The sequence below is a fragment of the Cyclopterus lumpus genome, chromosome 21 (genome assembly GCF_009769545.1).
Source record: "Cyclopterus lumpus isolate fCycLum1 chromosome 21, fCycLum1.pri, whole genome shotgun sequence".
Lineage (NCBI taxonomy): Eukaryota > Metazoa > Chordata > Actinopteri > Perciformes > Cyclopteridae > Cyclopterus > Cyclopterus lumpus.
This window is the reverse complement of record NC_046986.1, coordinates 22,776,300-22,796,390: the sequence shown is the minus strand read 5'-3', so window position 1 is coordinate 22,796,390 and position 20,091 is coordinate 22,776,300. Positions and strand designations below refer to the sequence as shown.

Sequence of the window (20,091 nt, the reverse complement as noted above, 5' to 3'; positions counted from 1 at the left end):
TCTTCAGTTCTTCCTCCTCCAGTGTTTCGTTGTTGTATAGAGCTGGTGAGTGTAAAATGAATCCATTGTTTGGTATCACTCAATTGTTTCGAACAACGTCGGTAAAATCAGAAACAGCGGTACTGAAGGTTTCCATCTAGAAGATTGATCCTCTCCTAAAGGCAACCAAATCCTTTCACAGCGTTTCATCCACTCAGCGTGAGGTGCTCCTTTGTCTCCGTGAAGCCTGCAGCCCAGACGAGGACCAGCAGGCTTTACGGCAGGCCGGTTTCAATCAGCACAGAAAAAGCCCTGTTTCACTGACGACTCCCCCTAAAGATCTCAGCAATGTTCTAAATCGCTCGGCAGTAAAAAATAAAAATGAGCCCACATTTGGAGCCATCGTGCAGAAAAAGAAAGCGCTGTGTGTCCGGAGGATACATGAGAGGATGCTGTTTAAAGAGCAAGTGACTGCATCCTGCCGTTACAATTGTGGCATGCTGAGCGAGTTTAATACAAAACAGATTATCACACATTATGTTACAAAGAAAGAAAGAAAGATAAAACATATAATAATATAATCATTCATGCAGATGTAAAAAAAAAAAAAAAGCGGGTCAACTCTGGAGCTGCAAACATGATTTGTTTTTTAAATGACTAAACCAGTAGCTGTCTTAAGACGGAGCAGTCATTTAAAAAATGCATCTCATTAGTTTTTATTCAGACATGAGCGGTTTCAGGGTGAGTTATGACATTTGGTTTTACTTCAGTTCGGGTCTAGACAGATATAGGCAGACTCTATTTTTTCTTGAACTTAACCGACACTAAGACAAAGGGGTACGTCTATTAAAAATATTGAATAATTTAGGCATTTTGGAGTTCTTTATTTACTATGAAAGTATGTATCACAAATGTATGTATCACAAATGTATGTATCACTCACAGTACTTCTACTCCCCCACCATAATTCCCAAATCAGACCAGCAGAAGTGCATAGTGGAAATACTTTCAGAATTTGTACTGTTCAAATTGTTTTTTTATTATTATGTTTGTTGAACTTGAAAAGGGAAACGTGGCAACCACACACAATGGAACTGTTCTCGGGTTTCAGTTTGATCACAAGCAACAGACCTTGAATGAGGATAATCGGAATCAGTCCAACATCTGGCATGGACAGAGACTGAGGGGGTTGGTCCTAAACCCGTTGAAAAGCAGTCCGACACGTGGAACACAAGGACGTATCCTGCATGGTGAGCCGCTTTTAGCCTGAATTAAAACCACCTGAATATGTGTTACTCTCCACCAAGAGGCGTACTGCAGGAACAAATGCAGTGTTGTGAAATCCAATCAATCAAACAGTCAGAGAACTAAAGATTCAGCATCTACAAGCATTTGTTTTTTATTTGAGATGTTTTTATGTATACCAGCCGCTGCCCGTGTGTTACTTAGAGCAACAGAAACAGAGCTGAGCAGAGGTTTAGGGTCCAACTTTGCAACAGGACACCAAAGGCGTGATTGTGTCTCTGCGACGCAGATCCACATGTGGCGTCTCCTTCCACTCTGACAGACCTCCCTGCTGCGCTCCAGTACACTCGTGCACTCTGTGGGCTGAAATCCGACCTCCGTTAGCGAAGAGCATGTTCGTGAGCATGCTGACATTTCAGAGGCCAGAAGTTAAAGCCTCAAAAGAAAACTGCCACCTCAGACCTGGACTTATATGACAATATTTGACTGTTTTCATCACGTCGATAATTGTGAGATTAGACATGAAGTAGCCCACATTTGCTCCGTCACGTTTGCATCTACTGCTCTCTAGTGGTAGTTGCAGTTCCTTTGATACTTTCACTTACCTACAGCGAACAGCAGCTCGCTGACCTGATCCCCTGACAGGGCTGACGTCTCTGTAAAGAATAAGCCCCTGTCATTGGCCAGACTCCGTCCTTCCTGTATGGTGACATGAGAAAAAAAAAAAAAGAAATTGCATGTCACAGATTAAAATGTACAGTAGATGTCTTAAAGATATATATATATATATATATATATATATATATATATATATATATATATACATATATATACACATATATACACATGTGTGTACCTGCACTGAGACTTGTCGACCCTGCGCCCGATCCACCTTGTTGCCTACAAGCCATATGACGGTGGATCCTGGGATGTACTGTTTCTCCAGCTCTTTGAGCCACACTTGAGCTCTGACGAAGGTTTCCTATGGTGACACAGACACACACAATGATACGATATGGCACAAGCACAAGCACAGGTCACTTCCGTGTTCAGGTGTCGGCTCCTTTTTACCCTCTGGCTGACGTCATAGACCAGTAGTGCAGCGTGGGCCCCCCTGTAGTAAAGTGGGGTGACACTGTGGTACTTCTCCGACCCTGCCGTGTCCCATATCTCAAAGCGAAGAGTGACATCACTCAGATGCACCGCCCGGGTCAGATAGGCACCTGATGAGGGGGGGGGGGCGTCAGACAGCAAAAGGACACCAGGGGAGGTTTATTTGTTCACTGCTGAGTCTTTGGAGATCATATTTGCAATTTAGCTAGTGACATTCTTTTTTTTGGAATCAGTAGATATGAACATGTGTACGAAACACACAAGCTGTTTCCACCGCTTTAAATCTTTATGCTAGGCTAGGCTAAGCTAGCTACCCTGACTGTAGTTTCCTATTTACCTCATAGACATGGAAGTGGTATAGATCTTCTAATCTAAGCCCAAGCACGGCATTTTCAAAACATTTCAAACTATTTTCTACTTTTCAGTATTAATATTTCACGTATCACCTGTTTCTATGCAAAGCTCTGAGTGTCATATACTCACAGCCTACAGTGGGCGATGTACTCCTGAATTCATCCGTGGCAAATCGCAGTGCCAGGCTGGACTTTCCCACACCAGAGCTTCCCAGAAGCACCATCTTCACCCTGAGGGTCTGCACTGGTCTACTGGAAGTGTCACTGCGGAGCCGGGCTCCTCCTGGCCCCCTTGGGAGCTTTTCTCCCATCAAAAGTTCCCTTCACTCCAAAAGAGTGAGAGAATACAGACGGACAAGAGAAAAAAAGCCCAAGAAGGTCCACAGGTCTCGATTCAGCAGTCAGTCTCTTTCCTGTTGAGCAGCAACAGCTACTCCAGCCGTCAGAGAAGAGTTCATGTGTCTTCTTTGTTGTGACAGTCTGAGGCTGTGCTTCATCATGTGTTACAAAAAAATAAAAGTAAAAGCAAAGTCCAGTCCTGACTTGTAAAAAGGCCAGCAACATTTCACTTCCTCATACACACCCACGACTGGGCCATAAAACCTTCCAGGCCAGGAGGAGCCAGAAACCACATGCACTTTATTATGAATTACGCGTAGAGCTTCTTTAAAGTATGCAAACATAATTGGGACCATTTTTTGTCTACTTATGCTGTGATACTGCTACGTGTCAGATACAAAGTTATTTTTCACATCCGTGTTACTTTAAATAGAATGCTTTTTATACAAATTTCCTGTAACAACATTGCTAAGTGGTGCGTGGTGAAATAACTAGCGTATGGCATTAGAAATCAGACTCAGAAATGTCCCTTTTCACATATTACAGGCTGCACAAACTGCAGTGTTGCTATCTCCTTGCAACATACTGTATCAACGCAAGAGGGCGCCATTGCAGCATCCCAGCCCAGTTGGCAATAATAAAGGTTCAGTCTATGAACGTGTGTTCAATCCATCCGCTAAAATTATTTTTTAAACCGTCTTTTTAAGATTTTCAAATAAAAAATCTTGGCATTCATAAAAGTTATTTGCAGAAAAAATAATCTGGCACAATTAGCACCACAAATACAACCTGTGAATATCATAGAATAATACAAACTATTAGATGTTATCCCCATAATCATAATATAACTGTGTTCAAAATATGCTAAACAAAGTACTTCATATAAAAACGTATAATTAGATACGAAATATAACTTTGATAAGAGTGTAAACATATCACAACGGTTTTAGAAGTTCCAAACTGATAGAGTGATAGTATCTGGTGAAGTTACTCTCAACTCACCATTGACATACCCGACGCACTATATCGCAGCATTACATCAAGAGTACGGGATCTGCACTGTGCCCATTGTTGATCTCTTTAAGAACGCCAGACTGTTTTCAGAGTTCGCTGGTCATCATTATAAATAGCAGAGGGGGTGTGAGAGAGTGCGATAGCCCATACAGGAGCTGTGGTTTCTGGCTGAAACTCAACTCCCCATGTTCGGAGTCCGCGTCCAGAGGTGGATGCTGCGTTCACGTGCTGTGCGTAAACTTGGTGCACAGAATCAACAAGCGGTGTTTTAATTTGGAGACACTGGAAAACGTTTTTCCGTGCGTGGTTTATTTAAGTTAATGACATACTGGACTTCCCTAACATATCACCCAATAAAACATGACACAAAGCAACTGACTGTCCTCTGTAATATCAAGTCTTTACTTGCCGAAAAGTGTCGAGGATATCAGAGTTATGCAAGAAAAAAAAGATGAAGTCTAGGGAAAGTGTAATCGTGTATGTAATTGCCTATTAATGATAGTAGCCGAGGATTATTGCAGGTCATTGGGGCAGCTACCATGCAATTTGGCTTTACCAATTGACCAGCGTTTCTATTGTATCCCACATGTCCGACATCAAGTAAAGGCATCTTGATTGAGTACAGACTTTGAAGTTCGTCAGAGTGACAGGTTCGAGCCTCTTACTGTGAGTCCGTCAGGTGGTGGAGTCCGACCGCTCCTGGATAAACACGAGGCAGTTTAAAAACATTACAAAGTCGTAGTTCAGCTAAGAGTTGATGTTTTTTTTATGACGGTGTCTGTTAAATATATACCCATAGTATGACAGACGGGCAGCCCACGGAGACGGTTCAAAGGGGCGTAATGAACGGTTCCGACTGAATTGGCAAGTAAACGCACCAGAAGCGCACGTGGGGCAGATGTCGACGCAGTTTGAACCAGACTTCGTCGCGAGTTTCTACGTCGTGCCAGAAACACATGAAGAAGTGTAAAAAAAAAAAAAAAAAAAAAAAAAAAAAACCTAAAAGGAAACGGATGTATGACAATGACCCACGATGTGAACGCGACCAGACGCGGTTTGTTTTGTGTTTATGTTTTTAATCTCCTCTCGTTTACTTTGATATATTAGCGACACGTGAGAGCCGCGAGCTAGTTTAGTTCACGTCACTGCTGTGTTTGGGATTATTCGGTGCGCTCTTTGGACCACAAAGTGTGACTTTTTAACCGACAGTAAGTGGACAAGTATCTGAGACAGAAAACCATGGGGACTCAGGGCACAGGACGGAAAAGGTCCACCAAGAAGGAGAGGTCGACGGCCGAAGACGATGCCCTCAATCTCATAGCGAGAGAGGTGAGTGGAGAAGTTTCTATGTATTTATGTGTTTGGTCAAACGTTGAATGAATCCTTCCTGTCAGCTCTGGAATGAGCGAGTAAAGAGTCCGAGGACGGGTGTTCCTTCTCGGCCCCTTTCGGAAGGTATGAGCCCAAAACCTGCATACTGACGGAAGTGTTTCATTACAGTCATTTGTAAGAGAACGCTGATTCAGTGACCCCCAAGTTTCACGTCCAAACACACACACGCGCGCACACACACGCACACACACTAAAAGTCACAAATAGCCCTCCGCTGTCTGCACCCGTTGACTGTAAATTCCATCAGTGCCTCTGGGCTAGATGTTCAGACTTTCGTAGACTTCCTGTAATATATGTACTATTATACTCTGCGGTATGACAATGAACGTGTAGGGACTTGATCACAGTGGGGAACATGAGGTAGTGTTGCCTGGTGACACAGTCGCATGCAGGGTGTGTGTTTTAATTAGTTTTAACTCTCTTCAAGAGCTGTACACACGTGCATGTCAATAGGACAATGACACAACATCATGAAAGAAAGATGATATGCTGAAACATTTTTAAATAAAGGGAGTATCCACTTTATGTGAACATAACAAGCAATTTGATTGATAAGAATATAACCATAGTTTGACAGGGGCAATATTGGCTGTTATATTGGTAAAATGACATATCATTCCTTCACATAATTCAACCAAATAATATGGTAAATGTATCATTACTGTATTGTGCACTTGGACATTAAAGTGTGGTTATGGTAATCCTCCTAGTTGGATCTCTATCTGTGGTCCAGACTGTGAAATGCAGCCCTGTGGCTGCATTTTTATTCTAACCAGCAGCGGATTCAAATGGTTTTGCCTGTGAGAAATCAGCCTTTCATGTTTAGGAGGCGTTGGGCTCCCCCTCAATAATGCAGCATGACCGAATGTTGGCAGCAGTTACACACACAATTGTTGTTTTACTAACGGGTGCCGAAGTCATGTTGTGACAGGTTTACACCGTTTCAAGTACTATAATCTCTTTATTGTGTTGCGTCTGGTGTGTGTGAGAATAAATGAATGTTTTGTGGTAGGAGTAATCACCTTGTGTGTTGTCAGCCTCTTTTTGAAGTGTGACACCCTGCACGCTCTTGTCTGCCCCTTTTGGAACCCCTTGTTGTGAAAGCACGGGGCGGAAAATCAATATTGGGGTTTTGATATCAAAGCTAAATGCCAAGCATGTAAAGAAACCAAAGCACAGTTGACCAATGTTCTAGTCGTTGTTTTCCACAAAGGTCCTGGCAAATCTTGTGTTCATATTAACGTTCAAATGGTTTCTGGATGAGAATGTTTTGAGCGTGCTGCTCTCGGCTATGTCGTAGGAAATCCCCCAACGTCACGGCCCTTTGTAGCACATGCAGTCTGAACGACTTGCATGTTTACAGATGCTAAAGTAGACACCACAGGTGTGTTTTCATTATTCTACGATCAAGTTGTCGTCATTCATCTCTAGTTATGTAAGAAGTCTTTTTTGTACCTACTTCATAGGTAAGTTAAAGCCATAGGCTGCACATCGTGTGTACAGATTGTAAAGCCCTCTGAGGCAAATTTGTGATTTTTGGGCTAAATTGAATCTTCCACAGAGTTTCCCATTTCTGTCCCGCCTAATGCATTTACAAATGAATCCACATGGGCCCTGCTGCTTGTTACCCAGCTAAATTTGAGTTTTTTATTTTTATTTCAGTGAGGTGATGAGCATAAAAACCTGAATGCCGCCATTCAATCAAATGTGCATGTCACTCTTAACTGACATGCACACACTCCGTTGTCAGCACTTGTCCGCTGCGATGGCTGTGGTTTTAAAAAAAAAAAGTCTACCGAGGCAGGGCTGTTTTAAATGTTGTTGAAGGTCTTCTCTCAACTGCTTAGCTGCCTATTTACACAGCAGTGCTTGTGTATCTGAGGTTGCACATTCCTGTAGCTGGCCATCGTTTTGTCCATGTGGTCCATTAAGGAATGAGGAGTTTGACGGAGCTCACACACGGTTGCAGATGCACACTATCCGAACAGGAGAGTCTCCTGCTTGTGTTTCCTATAAACATGCAATGTCAAGCACATCACACAAAAAACGCCTTCTTTCATCTTAAAAACATCGTCCGTCTACGCCCCTCCCTCTCCTCTCCAGCCACAGAAACACTCATCCACGTCTTCATCACCTCTCGACTGGACTTCTGCAACAGCATTCTGTACGGCACATCCACCAAAGTCATCAACAAACTACAATTCATCCAGAACTCAACTGCTCGTCTCATCTCCCACTCAGAGATCACATCACCTCAGTCCTTCAAAACCTCCACTGGATCCCCATACAGCAAAGAATCCAGTTCAAGATTCTCCTCATAACCTACAAAGCCCTTCACAACCTCGGCCCTCCATACCTTTCTGACCTCCTGCACCGGCACAGACGCCAACCTCCTTATTCCCCTACTCTGTCCAAGCATCAGGCCTGGGGGGACAGGTCCTTCTCCATTGCTGCCCCCTCCCTCTGGAACTCTCTCCTCCATCACCTCAGACATTCTCCATCACTCGCCACTTTCAAAACGGCACTTAAAACTAATTTATTTAAATCTGCTTTAGCCTGTGATACTTTTTTTAAATGTCTTTTCTCACTATTGTCCTCCTTTTCTTGTTTTGTTGTTGCTTCTGTTGTTTGTCTTTACCATGTAAAGTGCATTGAGTAACTTTTTGAAGTGGAATACAAATAAAATGTATTATTATTATTATTATTATTATAATTTATTATTATTATTATTATAATTATTATTGTGTGCATTGAGGCACAAACTGTTGTCACATCTGTGCAACAATAGAGAAAGTCTGTTCCTTTAAGTAGCAGAGAGGGTCAAGTCCCTCACTGGCAGTCCTCTGACAGGACGGTATGCCAGCCCTGATGAGTTGGCCAGTTCAGCACAAGAGTTTTAAAAATAGACGCTCCTGAAAGATCAGCTGTTGCTGCACCCTAGTTTTAGATTGGTTCTGTGGGTGGGGGATGGGGATTGAGGAGGAGAAGTGGGGATGTGGCTCACCAACTGGCCATCCCACCAGCACTGAAAATGCTGTGTCGCTGCTTGGAAAGGGTTGGCACTGCTGTATGAAAGCCTGTCTGTGGAGAGCAGAAGGTCAGAGGGTTGGTAGTTTGAAGCTGCCGTTTTAGGTCGTGGCCACATTTCCCAACTCCAACTCTCTTCAGTATCCATCACAGGGCTCAGACAAGCTGTCAATACTGTAAACCAGATTGAACGCGGGCCAAATGGGAGAAGACCACACAGCAGGAAAGAATGTCAGCACAGAGTACCGGGGCTTTAGTAATTCTGCACTTTAGGGAGTTTTATTCCCTGCCCACGTCAAACGCTTGTAAACATTAATTAGTAGCATGAAGTGAGCATACTGTAGCTGACCTTCACTGCTCTAGATTATTACAGGGCATTGTTGAATGCTCGATTCTGGTCACGGCATTCTACGTTTGTTATTGCTTTAACCCTTTGGGGGTCACGCGTGCAGCCACCGAGAGAGAATACCCAAACACCGACAAAGAAACTTTATTCTTTTAACGGTTCAAAGAAACAAAATTCTTCTCTAAACCGAGGGATCACACAAAACAACAGGCTCTACAACGGGAGATCACCAGGGATCTAAACAGGACGAGCCGACACTGGGGCAGGAGACAAAGAGGGTTTAAATACACTGGGAGGTTCAGGTGATTAGACACAGGAGGAAACAATCAGGGACAGGGCAGACAATCAAGGGGACAGGAAGTGCAGGGAACCCGAGGACACGAAAGAAAAGGACTTCAAAATGAAACAGGAAACGAGACACAAAAAACCCGAGATCATGACACTTTGAGCACGCAGATGAACTCTACGGAACCGGAAACGGGCACAACGTTCACGGTGGTTGCCGAGATGAGATTATGATGCATTCAAGCTCTATTCAGTGAAATGGAAACCACGATACATTAAAATATAATGTTATAAAATGTAGGGTTGTTTTTAGTGAGAAACAAAAATATATACAATTGTTTGAAGATGTTTGCATAGCCATTTAAAATGGATATTAGAAAGAGAATTATGACCTGTTTAACTTCCTAACACTAGCTCTAAGCAACTGACTAATACCAAGATTTCTTTCAATCAAAGCACGTATTTGAATCAAAATACAATAATTTATTTCCTATCATTTGAAGTGTGTTTTTTTATTTGACAGAATCGGCAAAGAAAATCAAATGCATCTTATACACTACATTGATCAAAAATGTTATGAAACACCTCCATTGAGATATTACCCTCACACAGCAGGGTGAGGATAAGCAATTAAAACCCTCTTAAAAAGCTTTTCACGGTGGAGGCGAGTCCAGATACAGCCAGTACGAGGTCAGGATCTACCACTTCACAGGATTTTAGACATCTTTAGTGAAGGCTGCCACCATAAGGTTGACAGCTGTGATTGTTGGATGGATTGCCATTCCATTTGGAGCAGAAATGTATGTTCCCCTGAGGATGAACTGGTGACCCCTTCACCTTTTTCATGTTTAGATGAGTGCATGCTCTGCATGCTTTTCTAACAGGCAATCCTTCCATTGCTTATTTACTTGTCTTTTGGTCTGAGCATGCTGTACACGTCAGCTGTGGTGTCCACTCTGAATAGCAGGCCAAATGCAGCTTTTGGTTTTGGTAATTTACCAACCAGTTCATCACAAATCTCTGAAGACAAGAGGTACAAATATGATTAATGAAATCCCCACATGCTGAATCTTGCTGTTGGGAATTCCAGCTTGTTGATACTTCTGTCCTTCACAGCTACATGTGTGCAGTGAAATTGTCCGTAATTCAAGTTATTACATAGATATGTCTAATGTTCTACATATATCAGAGCTCCTTTGGTGAAATATGTACTCCTAAGTTCTTAATGCTTTTAATAATGGAGGTTGGGCCGATATCACCAGTCTATCCCCATTGGCAGGAAATAGACCTGAAAATAGATGGTTTTGGTTTGAATGAAGATCATTTGTATAGTGTAAAAAATACTAGTGTACTACACATTAGATCGCATTAGTGTCTTGTGTCAGATAGTGATGCTCACCGTTCTGACAACACTCCTGGAGGTTTATTGCTACACAGACATGTCGCATGGACCAGCGTGGTTGAGACGCATAACTTTATTTAATATTGGGTTAAACGCATAAAGAGAAAGAACATGTCAGCCATCAGTTTAACATGTCAGCGGAACACAAGGGTCCTATTTCCATCGTGCTAGCAGAAAGTGGCAGGCGCACGGACTGTGTGGGCATATAACAGTGCACCTGCTGTTTTGGTTCATGTATGTGCATCAGCCCCGAGTGTAAAAGAGCTGAGTGAAGTGTAATATGGAGCACACGGTGTGGCGGTTAACCAATACGGCCTCAGGCACATCACGGGTCCCATCGCCCTGGAAGTGTGGCAAGATGTGAACAGATGGTGTGTTTTGTCTTATCTTTGTGTGTGTCTCAAATCAAAGACAGTCCTTCAGTAGTGTCCTGCTGCCTTCAGGTGGCTGCAGAGATTCAGTGAACTGAAAGAGGAGCTTTTCATTCCATATTAAGCAGACGATAACAATAACCAATCGTATTTATTGACAGATAAATGCAGACCGCGTTCCATTCATGCTTTAACACATTAAACCTTAAAGTCTGGTGCGCATTCCAGCCCATCTACTGGTTGCAGAGTGATTCATTGCAGTTGTTTATTTCCATTTTAAGCATTATTGCTTTGCATTTGCTCAAATGTAGTCAGTGGTTCTGAGATTCTTATTCACAACGATACCCAACAATTTGCTTTGCTCTCCCCATTTGAAAGAACCTTCCACTCGTGCTCTGTGCGCTCAGCGCATTACAACAAGATTCCACAATTTGTCAACGGTGCAATACATTTGATGGAATGGTCTGAGTATAACCATCTTTGATTTAAGGAATCACTGGAATACTTTTAAAAAGCAACATACAGGGATTTGACATCATCATACACTGACATTTTTTAAAATCTAACTTGTGTTTATCGTCGGAGTTGGAGAACTTCACAGCTGGTCAGTTGTCAAATCCCAGGTGTAACTCAATCTCTGGTTTAAGTTTCAAAATAATTGTCCTTGGTTTAACTTTTTTTTTCTTTTTCTTTTTTTTAAAGCTACCGGATATTTCATGTGCTGTGCTGACATTCATAATGTGCACATACTGATGTTTGCTATTCTTGGGTCCTTGCCAATAGTGTGGTTGAAAATGTTTGCGCAAATGCCAGAGGGACCTATAGAGTATGAATGTGCTCAGCAATGTCCCAGCTTAATGTACATTTACAGTTGGCCCGTTGAAAAGTTTTAAGGAAAAAATATCTATAAAAATCATTCCAATCTGATTTACAGTTGTTACTGATTAAAGTTTCAGTCCTTTCTATACTTTGGTTTATGACAAATACCTGCAAAACTACTGACATCCCCACCAGCCACTTACATTGAGTTTAATGATAATCATAATTAGAATGTTGGCATGCTAACACGCTAAAGATGGTGAACATGCTAAGCATTATGCGTGCTGAAGTTTAGCACTGTCATTGTGAGCATATTAGCATTTCAAAGCACCACTGTGCCCATAGAAATGGAATAGGAACGTCCGTTCTACTCCTATTCTATTTCTAAGACTGTCATGTCGGTAGACTGTTGGTGTCGTTGTGACCAGCCAATATCACCACCAGTGCGATCCTACTATTTCACTATTGACCAGCAGGGGGCGACTCCTCCGGTTGCAAAGAGAAGTCTGATTGTTTAGAAGTCTATGAGAAAATGACTACTTCTCACTTGATTTATTCCCATTGTAAACATGAGTTTATGGTCTCAATCTCTAGTTTCAAGTCTTCTTCAATGCAGCGTGATGTTAATTTCGTAAATAAAGCAGAGAAAACTGCCCCACGCCACCACCATCACTCAAACTCAACCTGCGCTCTTTTACTTGCAACAATAATAACTCTTTGCGTTGCTCCAAAGTTAACATCACTCACTCCAGCTCCACTAGAGGCAGACGCACCAAACTTGCCTAAAGCGGAACCAACAGGATGCAATTTAGATTAGAGAACACCTATTTCAACCAAGATGTTTTTTCATGTTCTCCAAACTCTTATCCCCCACATTCATCTGAAAATGCTCAGCAATTTTCACCAACTGATCTCGCGAACAACGTTCCAAGAACTCCTTTGATGGAACTCAAGTGGATTACGTTTTTTTTTTACGCTAACCCAAAAAACAGAGAACAGAGAACCAAAACAACAGTGACACCTTGGGTATGGGAGGAGAAGGGTCGTCACAGTACATAAATACTGTTCTATTTAAATAAACATTAAGTCACCAATTTGCATTAACCTGCCCAGGGACGACAGATGTTAATGCGCTGTCTAGCTAACTCTAGCACTTTACATTGAGGTGGAAGCTGAAATAATGATTAGTGTGCACTCTCCCTGTGAATAAATAAATTAAATAACTATTACTCCAAGACAATCGTGCGAATGATAGGATTACTGTTGTATTTAGCCACCGTCATTCATAAGAGATTCCTCAGGTTTCTGTTGATAGTCTGTTTTGTCTTTGAGTTTGAGGGGTCAGCCTACACTGGGGATTAAGGCTCCAGGTTGGTGCTCGGTGGTTGCCAGAAGCTCAGTGAAGCGTCCAAGAGAATTGAGTATTTAGAGAGGATTAGTCTGGGGCTTGTGAGGAAGCCCACCACACAATCACGTTTCATTCTTAGTCATCTGGGGTACAAGCCAGTCCCTCACGTAGCCACAGCCAAGTTAATCTGTAATAGACTAGCAGTAAACATTTACACAACGACAGGCAACAGGAGAAAAACTGAACTCCCAGTACAAGAATATGAATCTACTGCTTGTTTAAATGTTTTGAATGTTCTTCACCTCTATGGCACTTGGTTTCCTGCACTTGCCCTTTGGGCTGTGTCGCCCAGAATATGTCTGGAGCAGATTGACGTTTTCCAGTGAACACCCATTATTCCATGAAGTACTTAAACAAACGTTAATGGTCCAAACTAATTACTTGTGTGTTTCCTGATCTGTGTGTATGTGTATACACAAACCACCGGCTTCAGTTTGGCTCGACTCGCCTGACTCACATCTCCTTTAAAGGAAGTGGAGGCTCTGTATTCTCTGGCTTCCTCTTGATGACATCATCACATGCACAGCCCGTACAGATTGTTATCACAAACTCCTTCCTGTTTTCTCATTCATGGGCTGAGTTTTCTTTCTACAATTTAGGAAACAGTGTGGGTGGGGGATTTAGTGCAGGTAATACAATTGATCAAATCAGCTACACTAAGGGTGGGGGTGCACTCATAACATTTGGTGTTGATGCTACCAGCATTTAGGACCAAAGCAACATAGACTTCAACGTGTTCCTGACGGGAAGACGTTCCCATGTGACCAAAGCAGCAGCCACTACTGATGGATTTGTTTGTGCTGCTGTAAAGGTGCTTTCTAACGTTTTCATTCCAGAGTTCAAATCTCTTAGAACTTGGGCATGTTTAGCCTTTTACTCATGTGTTTTAAACAACACTTAAAAGCCAGTTGGGTTTGAGTAAATGTTTTTTTTCTTCAACTTCTTTTCAGTAACATACCTCTTCATCTCCTCCTTAAACCTCTTCTGACCCTAAGGTCTCTGGCCTCCTCAGCTCGGGCGATGCATTTGATTTGTTATACCACACCTAACTGCAAGGCGAGGTTAACAATACGGACATGTTGCCACTCTTTTAAAACCTGTTTAAAGGTTATGATAATGTTTTCACTTAAAACATGTTTGAATAAACCCCTTGAACATTTGTCTATAATTACATGCCACAGGAGACACATCAGGGCTCAACACTAACTTTAAAATGTGGTCGTCAGGCTGCAGGGATTAAGTAGAGTTAGTAATGTGCAATGGAGTGATGTAAATTAATTCATAAGTAGAGAGAGAAGAGGAGAGAGGAGCTCAGTGTATCCTAAAACGTCCCCCAGCAGCCTATAAGTCTATAGCAGCATATCAAGGGGCTGCACCACGGAAAACCTGATTCAGCCCTAACTATAAGCACTATTAAAGAGGAAAGTCTTAAGTCTGTTATTAAATGTGGTGACTGTCTGCCTCCCGGACTGAGAGTGGAAGCTGGTTCCATAAAAGAGGAGCTTGATAACTGAAGGCTCTGGCTCCCATCCTACTTTTTAGGACTCTAGGAACCACAAGTAGCCCCGCATTTAGTGAGCGCAGCTCTCTAGTGGGGCAATATGGTACTACAAGCTCCTTAAGATATGATGGTGCATCACCAATCAAGACTTTGTAGGTGAGGAGAAGAATTTTAAACGTGATTCTTGATTTTACAGGGAGCCAGTGCAGAGCAGCTAATACAGGAGTCATGTGATCTCTTTTGTTAGTTTTTGTGAGTACACGAGCTGCAGCATTCTGGATCAACTGGAGGGACTTAAGAGACTTATTAGAGCAGCCTGATAATAAGGAGTTGCAGTAATCCAGTCTAGATGTGCCTGATTTTTTAAATGTTACGTAGATGAAAACATTTGTAATTTTCACCAGTGCTGTCTCTGTGCTGTGGTGTTTTCTAAATCCTGACTGAAACTCCTCAAATAAACTATTCTGATGTAGAAAGTCGCACAACTGATTTCGACTACTTTCTCAAGGATCTTATAGAGGAAGGGAAGGTTAGAGATCGCTCTGTAGTTAGCCAACACCTCTGGATTAAGAGTGGGCTTTTTCAGGAGAGGTTTAATTACAGCTACTTTGAAGGAATGTGGTACATGACCTGTTAGCAAAGACACATTAACAATATCCAGCAGAGAGGTGCCAATTAAAGGCAACACGTCTTTAAGCAGCCTCGTTGGGATGGGGTCCTAGAGACAGGTAGACGGTTTAGAAGTAGAAACCGTTGAAGACAATTGGTCTAGGTTAATGGGAGAAAAGTTATCCAAATATACACCAGGGTATACAGCCGTTTCCAAGGCCACTCCTCTTGAGGACAGATCGGCACTGGCTGAGGGCAAGAGATCATCAATCTTGCCTCTAATAGTTCAAATCTTTTCATTGAAGAAGTTCATAGTCATTACTACTGAGGTCTATAGGAATACACGGCTCCACAGAGCTGTGACTCTCTGTCAGCCTGGCTACAGTGCTAAAGAGAAACCTGGAGTTATTCTTATTTTTCCCTATTACTCATGAGTAATAGGCTGCTCAAGCATTACGGAGAGTTTTCTTAAAGTATTTTTGTGTATGCATTAACACATGTGTACAAATGCACCTATGTGGTAAGACCCACAATTTCTTGTGAGGAGTGATTTTCTACTTTACACATTTCACTGTCTTGATTAGGAATAATATTAATGTGCTGGGCATGACACACTTTGTTGGTACTACCCCGTTCTAATCTGAAGAAAACCCTAAACTATGGAACTGTTATGTGGTTTTCGATGGTTTCAATGCATTCCTTCACTGTTGAAACTAGGCTTCTATTTTTAGAAATCCCTGAAGCACACCATTTGTTTTATTCCCTCACAGTGGCTTACTGGTTTGTTTGCAGTGCTGAGAGCTCTACAGCTGCTCCATGCGTTTGTGGTGCAGCCTGAGGTTGAGTTGCATGGCTGTGTGAGCAAAGGCAGACAGGAGTTACCCCTTGAGTGACCAGCAGTCGAAGTCGTTTCATGAGCGTGCGGGGCTATAGGAGTCCTATGTGAGCAAAGGGAGATGGGTGCTCAAATATTAGGTGCACTTGTACACATTTGTTAATGCATACACCAAAATACTTTGACTTAAATAAACTACAGCAAAAGCCATCAAAAGTACAAGCAGAGGCTCATGCTTTTTGATACACAATCGTGACTATTGGAAAGGATTAGTAAAGAAATTATTTCATATTATGGGTATAGTTATTTACATTCTAGTCTTTGAAATATACCCTTCCTCCTTTTGTGTTTTTAACAATTTGCCAGTGCCTCCTAAATGGTTAACCACACTGAAAATAAACAGTAAGCCATTTAATTGTGCGACTGTGTCAAAATAAATATGAACAAAATGCCATAGTTATCGAGGGAAAACACCAAAATCCTTGGTGATGATTTATGTATTTACCAGTAGCCCTTTTTCTTTTGAGTCAGAAGCCGATGGTAGTCCATCCTTTACTAATCTTGATTATCTTGAATCTTCCTGACACTGAGGAAGATATGTGCTACTGTAAAGGATCATTGGCATCTGGCATATGAGCAAATTGAGTGATTTTGACAAATTTATCCCTTTTTTTTATTTTTTTGCTTTCAACACCAGATTTTGAACTATTTTAAGTGGAGAATTCATTTTCATGCTTAATATCACTGACGAGATGTTACTGACACTAAACTGACGTGCAACAGACCCGTCACCCTGACAACTGAGCAAACTTCATCCACTGATAACGGCTGCGTGAAAAAGTTGAAAAATGGAACTTTAAGTTGGGATTGTGTTGCCAACCCATAAGTCAAGAATAAACTTTGATACGTTCATATATTTATAAATTCCAGTAAAACTGTGGCTAGGGCGACTGTTGCTCAGTGTCAAGCAGGGTCATCCTTCAATCAGAATCGGCAGTTCTTAAACTTAAACCGTATTTTATTGTCATATTACATTTTTACATATATATGAAATTTGTCCTCTGCATTTAACCCATCCTTAATTATTAAGGAGCAGTGGGCTGCTGTGAAAGCGCCCGGGGAGCAACTGGGGGTTCAGTGTCTTGCTCAAGGACACTTCGACATGCAACTAATCGGGGGAGCGGGGATCGAACCGGGTACCTTCTGGTTACGGGACAACCACCTCATCCCCATGAGCTACAGCCGATCCCCGGCTGCACTCGCCCATGTCGATGTGTACTTGAGCAAGACACTTAACCCCATAATTCCTTCTGTAGCTGTGCCTACGGTGTGTGAATGTTAGTTACTCCTGATGAGCAGGTGGCTCCTCCCATCAGTGTATGAATGTGTGAATGATCTCATGTAGTGTTAAAGCACTTTGAGTGTTCGGAAGACTTGTAAAGCGCTATAAAAGTACAGGTCCATCTACCATTTAAAACAAATATATATATTAGCATCAGCCTCAAAAATCTATTTCACATTGTGCCCTTTCATACACTAGGATACCCTCAAACATCTCAAGACAATGTGTCATAAGTCACAGACTATTATATTATTATATTAAATGTTATAAGACTTGGTAAAGACTGGGGATCTTGCAAGGTCACTATTTGCAAAACTACAATTAGAATCCTTTTGAGATTATATCCCATCCTGCTCAATGTGGAAATTTACATTTATAAAAAGTGTTCTGGCCTCAGCTGCCCTGGTGTGCTCAGAGGCTTGGACCGGAAAAAAACACCCAAAAAGAAAAAGTACCAAGACTGGTTCACGTTGTTGAGCCTCCCGAGACCTTTCCTCGTCGACCCGGTTTGCTGCTTCCTGCTTGGTCCTGGAGCACCTATTGGCCATTGACGGCATTTACGTCATTGAACTTTGCCATTCGCCTGAGCCAAGTAGTTTTCCATGGTTGGTGTCGGTGTACTTTTTCTCTGTGAGCAAGAGAGTTGGTAAAGGTTTGGAAACAGAAGGCTTAATTTATCCACTTCTGCCCACTTGTGAGAAAAATATGTCTGTTCAGTTGACTCATGTCTGTGGCTTTTAATAGTGTGAGCTGAGCGTTTCTAGCAGCTACATCTGGGTGGTTTATAAGGTTTTGCAAAGAGGAAACAGGTGGGGGTTTTCTCCCAGTAAGTCATCATGACCTTCAACTGGATAACAGGCAAACTGTGTGTATCCATTTAATGGTCCCACCTCATTTGAAACTCAGTCAAACCTCTTAGCTGCTCAGAAATCAGTCATTGCTGTGTGCTGTCTTTGTCTTGCCTGTCAGCGCCCGCGGCCATTAAAATACCCGGCCATTTTGGTTGTTGAAGGCTGGCACTCTGGGCGTGGGAATTCCGCTCACTGCAGACATGAGCCGCACTGGACTGGCACGTAGTTTTGGAGGGACGTAAAGACAGGAAGCCCTTATGGATTGTCAGTAGATACAAGGACTCAGGTTGACAGAAGCCAGGCCAATAGGTCTGTCCTTTTGTAGTTTCACACACTATATTGAGGGCTGAAAAGTGCTATTTTAAAAACCACTGTGTAGAATTTTTGTATCAATAATGAAAATCGAATAGTTTGATTGCATAAGGTTTTGTTTGCAGAACATTTTTATTTCATCATGTAATGACTTTAAGGAAGTACGACACTATATATGTTGTGTCTATAAAATCGGTGCCGCAAACATTTGTAGTTTTTTATTTTTAGAATTGACCCTCTAGAAGGAAAACACCACTTTTGAAATGAAGTGTGACATGTCATTTTGGCTTAATAACATAGCGCTTGCTTGATTCAATAGCAAGTCAGGACTACAAGTAAGGAGGACAAACACTGTTACATAATCTCCCTTTACACAATATGGTTGTATTATGAACTTCCCCTTAAGTGTTCCGTTGTTTGTTTTTTTCTTTTATCAGCATTTAACATTTCAAAGGTTATGCCCGCTCATGTTCGAGCATCCATTTTTGTAATGAACTAGCTCATTTGGTCTCAGGAGGACAGTCAGCCCTTTGAAATAGTGCTGAATTAGATCAGGTTTAATAGAACCAGAGAGCATGTAGGTCAGTATAAATAGCTGTAAAGGGGGAGGAAGGATGATGTGGGAGTCTGTCTTTTGGCCTATTTAGATGCATCTTTCTGACTGGAGGCCCCTACAGTACACACTCGTAGGAGCAACGTGTGTGGCTACTCGGATGATCCCGGATTCCACTCACGGTGACTGACATAATGGTGTATTTTGATAACTGTATTAAGGTACTGTTTAAAAAAAAGAAGTAAGAAATAGAAACAGCTTAGTAATAGTTTAAGCAACACTGTTTGCACAGTGTCTTGCCGTTTGTTTTAATAAGTTGTCTAATAAACCAGGTGGGGGGAGTTTGACGCTTCCAGGCAACTCGGGTGGCGCCCGGTAAGTGATCAAGCTCGGAGGACAATGCTGACTCGACGCTTTGTTGTTGACATTCTCGCACATTTTTGGCCTTCTCAAATAATATACTACTGCTCACACTTACTGTTAAAGATCTATTTGTAGCTGATTTAATAGCATTGGTCCTCAGCTTTGGCAGACTACTACATTTTTTTTGTAGTAGATCCACCATAATGTCTAAATGATGGCATCTTTCACACCTCTTAGTATGAAGAGGGTTTCGCTGTGCTGCTCCACTCAGACTTATACTGAAACTAGCAGCACGGGGAATTACAAAATGGCAAAAACACAACTTTGCACATGATTTATAGGCGGCAGGAAAGTCTGAATGCTCTCTTTTCTGTTTTCACTGGCTTCATATTTATTTTAGCACCAGTCATGCTGCACTTGTAGATTTCTGTTTCTGGCATGCAGTCATGCAAAAAGGACCATGACTGATTTCCTGGTATGTGCTTGGCAAACAAGCTTAAGTTTAATAGACTATATAATGTATTGTCAAAAACATGATATGTGTTTGTATTAGTGGTGTCAGTTTTGGTTACTATTGTACTATTATACTTTTGACAGTCCAACACCCTTTAGAAGGAAACCAAAGGCCTGTT

The 20,091-nt window shown here is 41.9% G+C and overlaps 2 protein-coding genes across 17 annotated transcripts in view; one reads left to right on the top strand and one right to left on the bottom strand.

Annotated features, from left to right (window-relative positions):
* Window positions 1–721: 721 nt before the first annotated feature.
* Window positions 722–4,707, bottom strand: LOC117750712 (ras-related protein Rab-17-like). Its single transcript, XM_034562014.1, has 5 exons — window positions 2,821–4,707; window positions 2,296–2,447; window positions 2,081–2,206; window positions 1,830–1,923; window positions 722–1,587 (listed from the first exon to the last, which is right to left on the bottom strand). The coding sequence occupies exons 1-5, from the start codon at window positions 2,999–3,001 to the stop codon at window positions 1,457–1,459; spliced, it is 684 nt and encodes a 227-aa protein (XP_034417905.1). The 5' UTR covers window positions 3,002–4,707; the 3' UTR covers window positions 722–1,456.
* lrrfip1a (leucine rich repeat (in FLII) interacting protein 1a) overlaps window positions 4,656–20,091 on the top strand; it is a 47,032-nt gene continuing 31,596 nt past the window's right edge. For 9 of the 16 annotated variants that reach the window (XM_034562013.1, XM_034562006.1, XM_034562001.1 and 6 more), the window contains exon 1: window positions 5,000–5,372. In XM_034562013.1, coding sequence (XP_034417904.1) covers window positions 5,283–5,372 — 90 coding nt within the window. In that variant the 5' untranslated portion in view covers window positions 5,000–5,282. Of the gene's footprint in view, window positions 5,373–13,704; window positions 13,905–19,022; window positions 19,279–20,091 lie in introns of those variants that run through there. The other 7 variants (XM_034561998.1, XM_034561997.1, XM_034561999.1 and 4 more) reach the window with 7 other exon arrangements.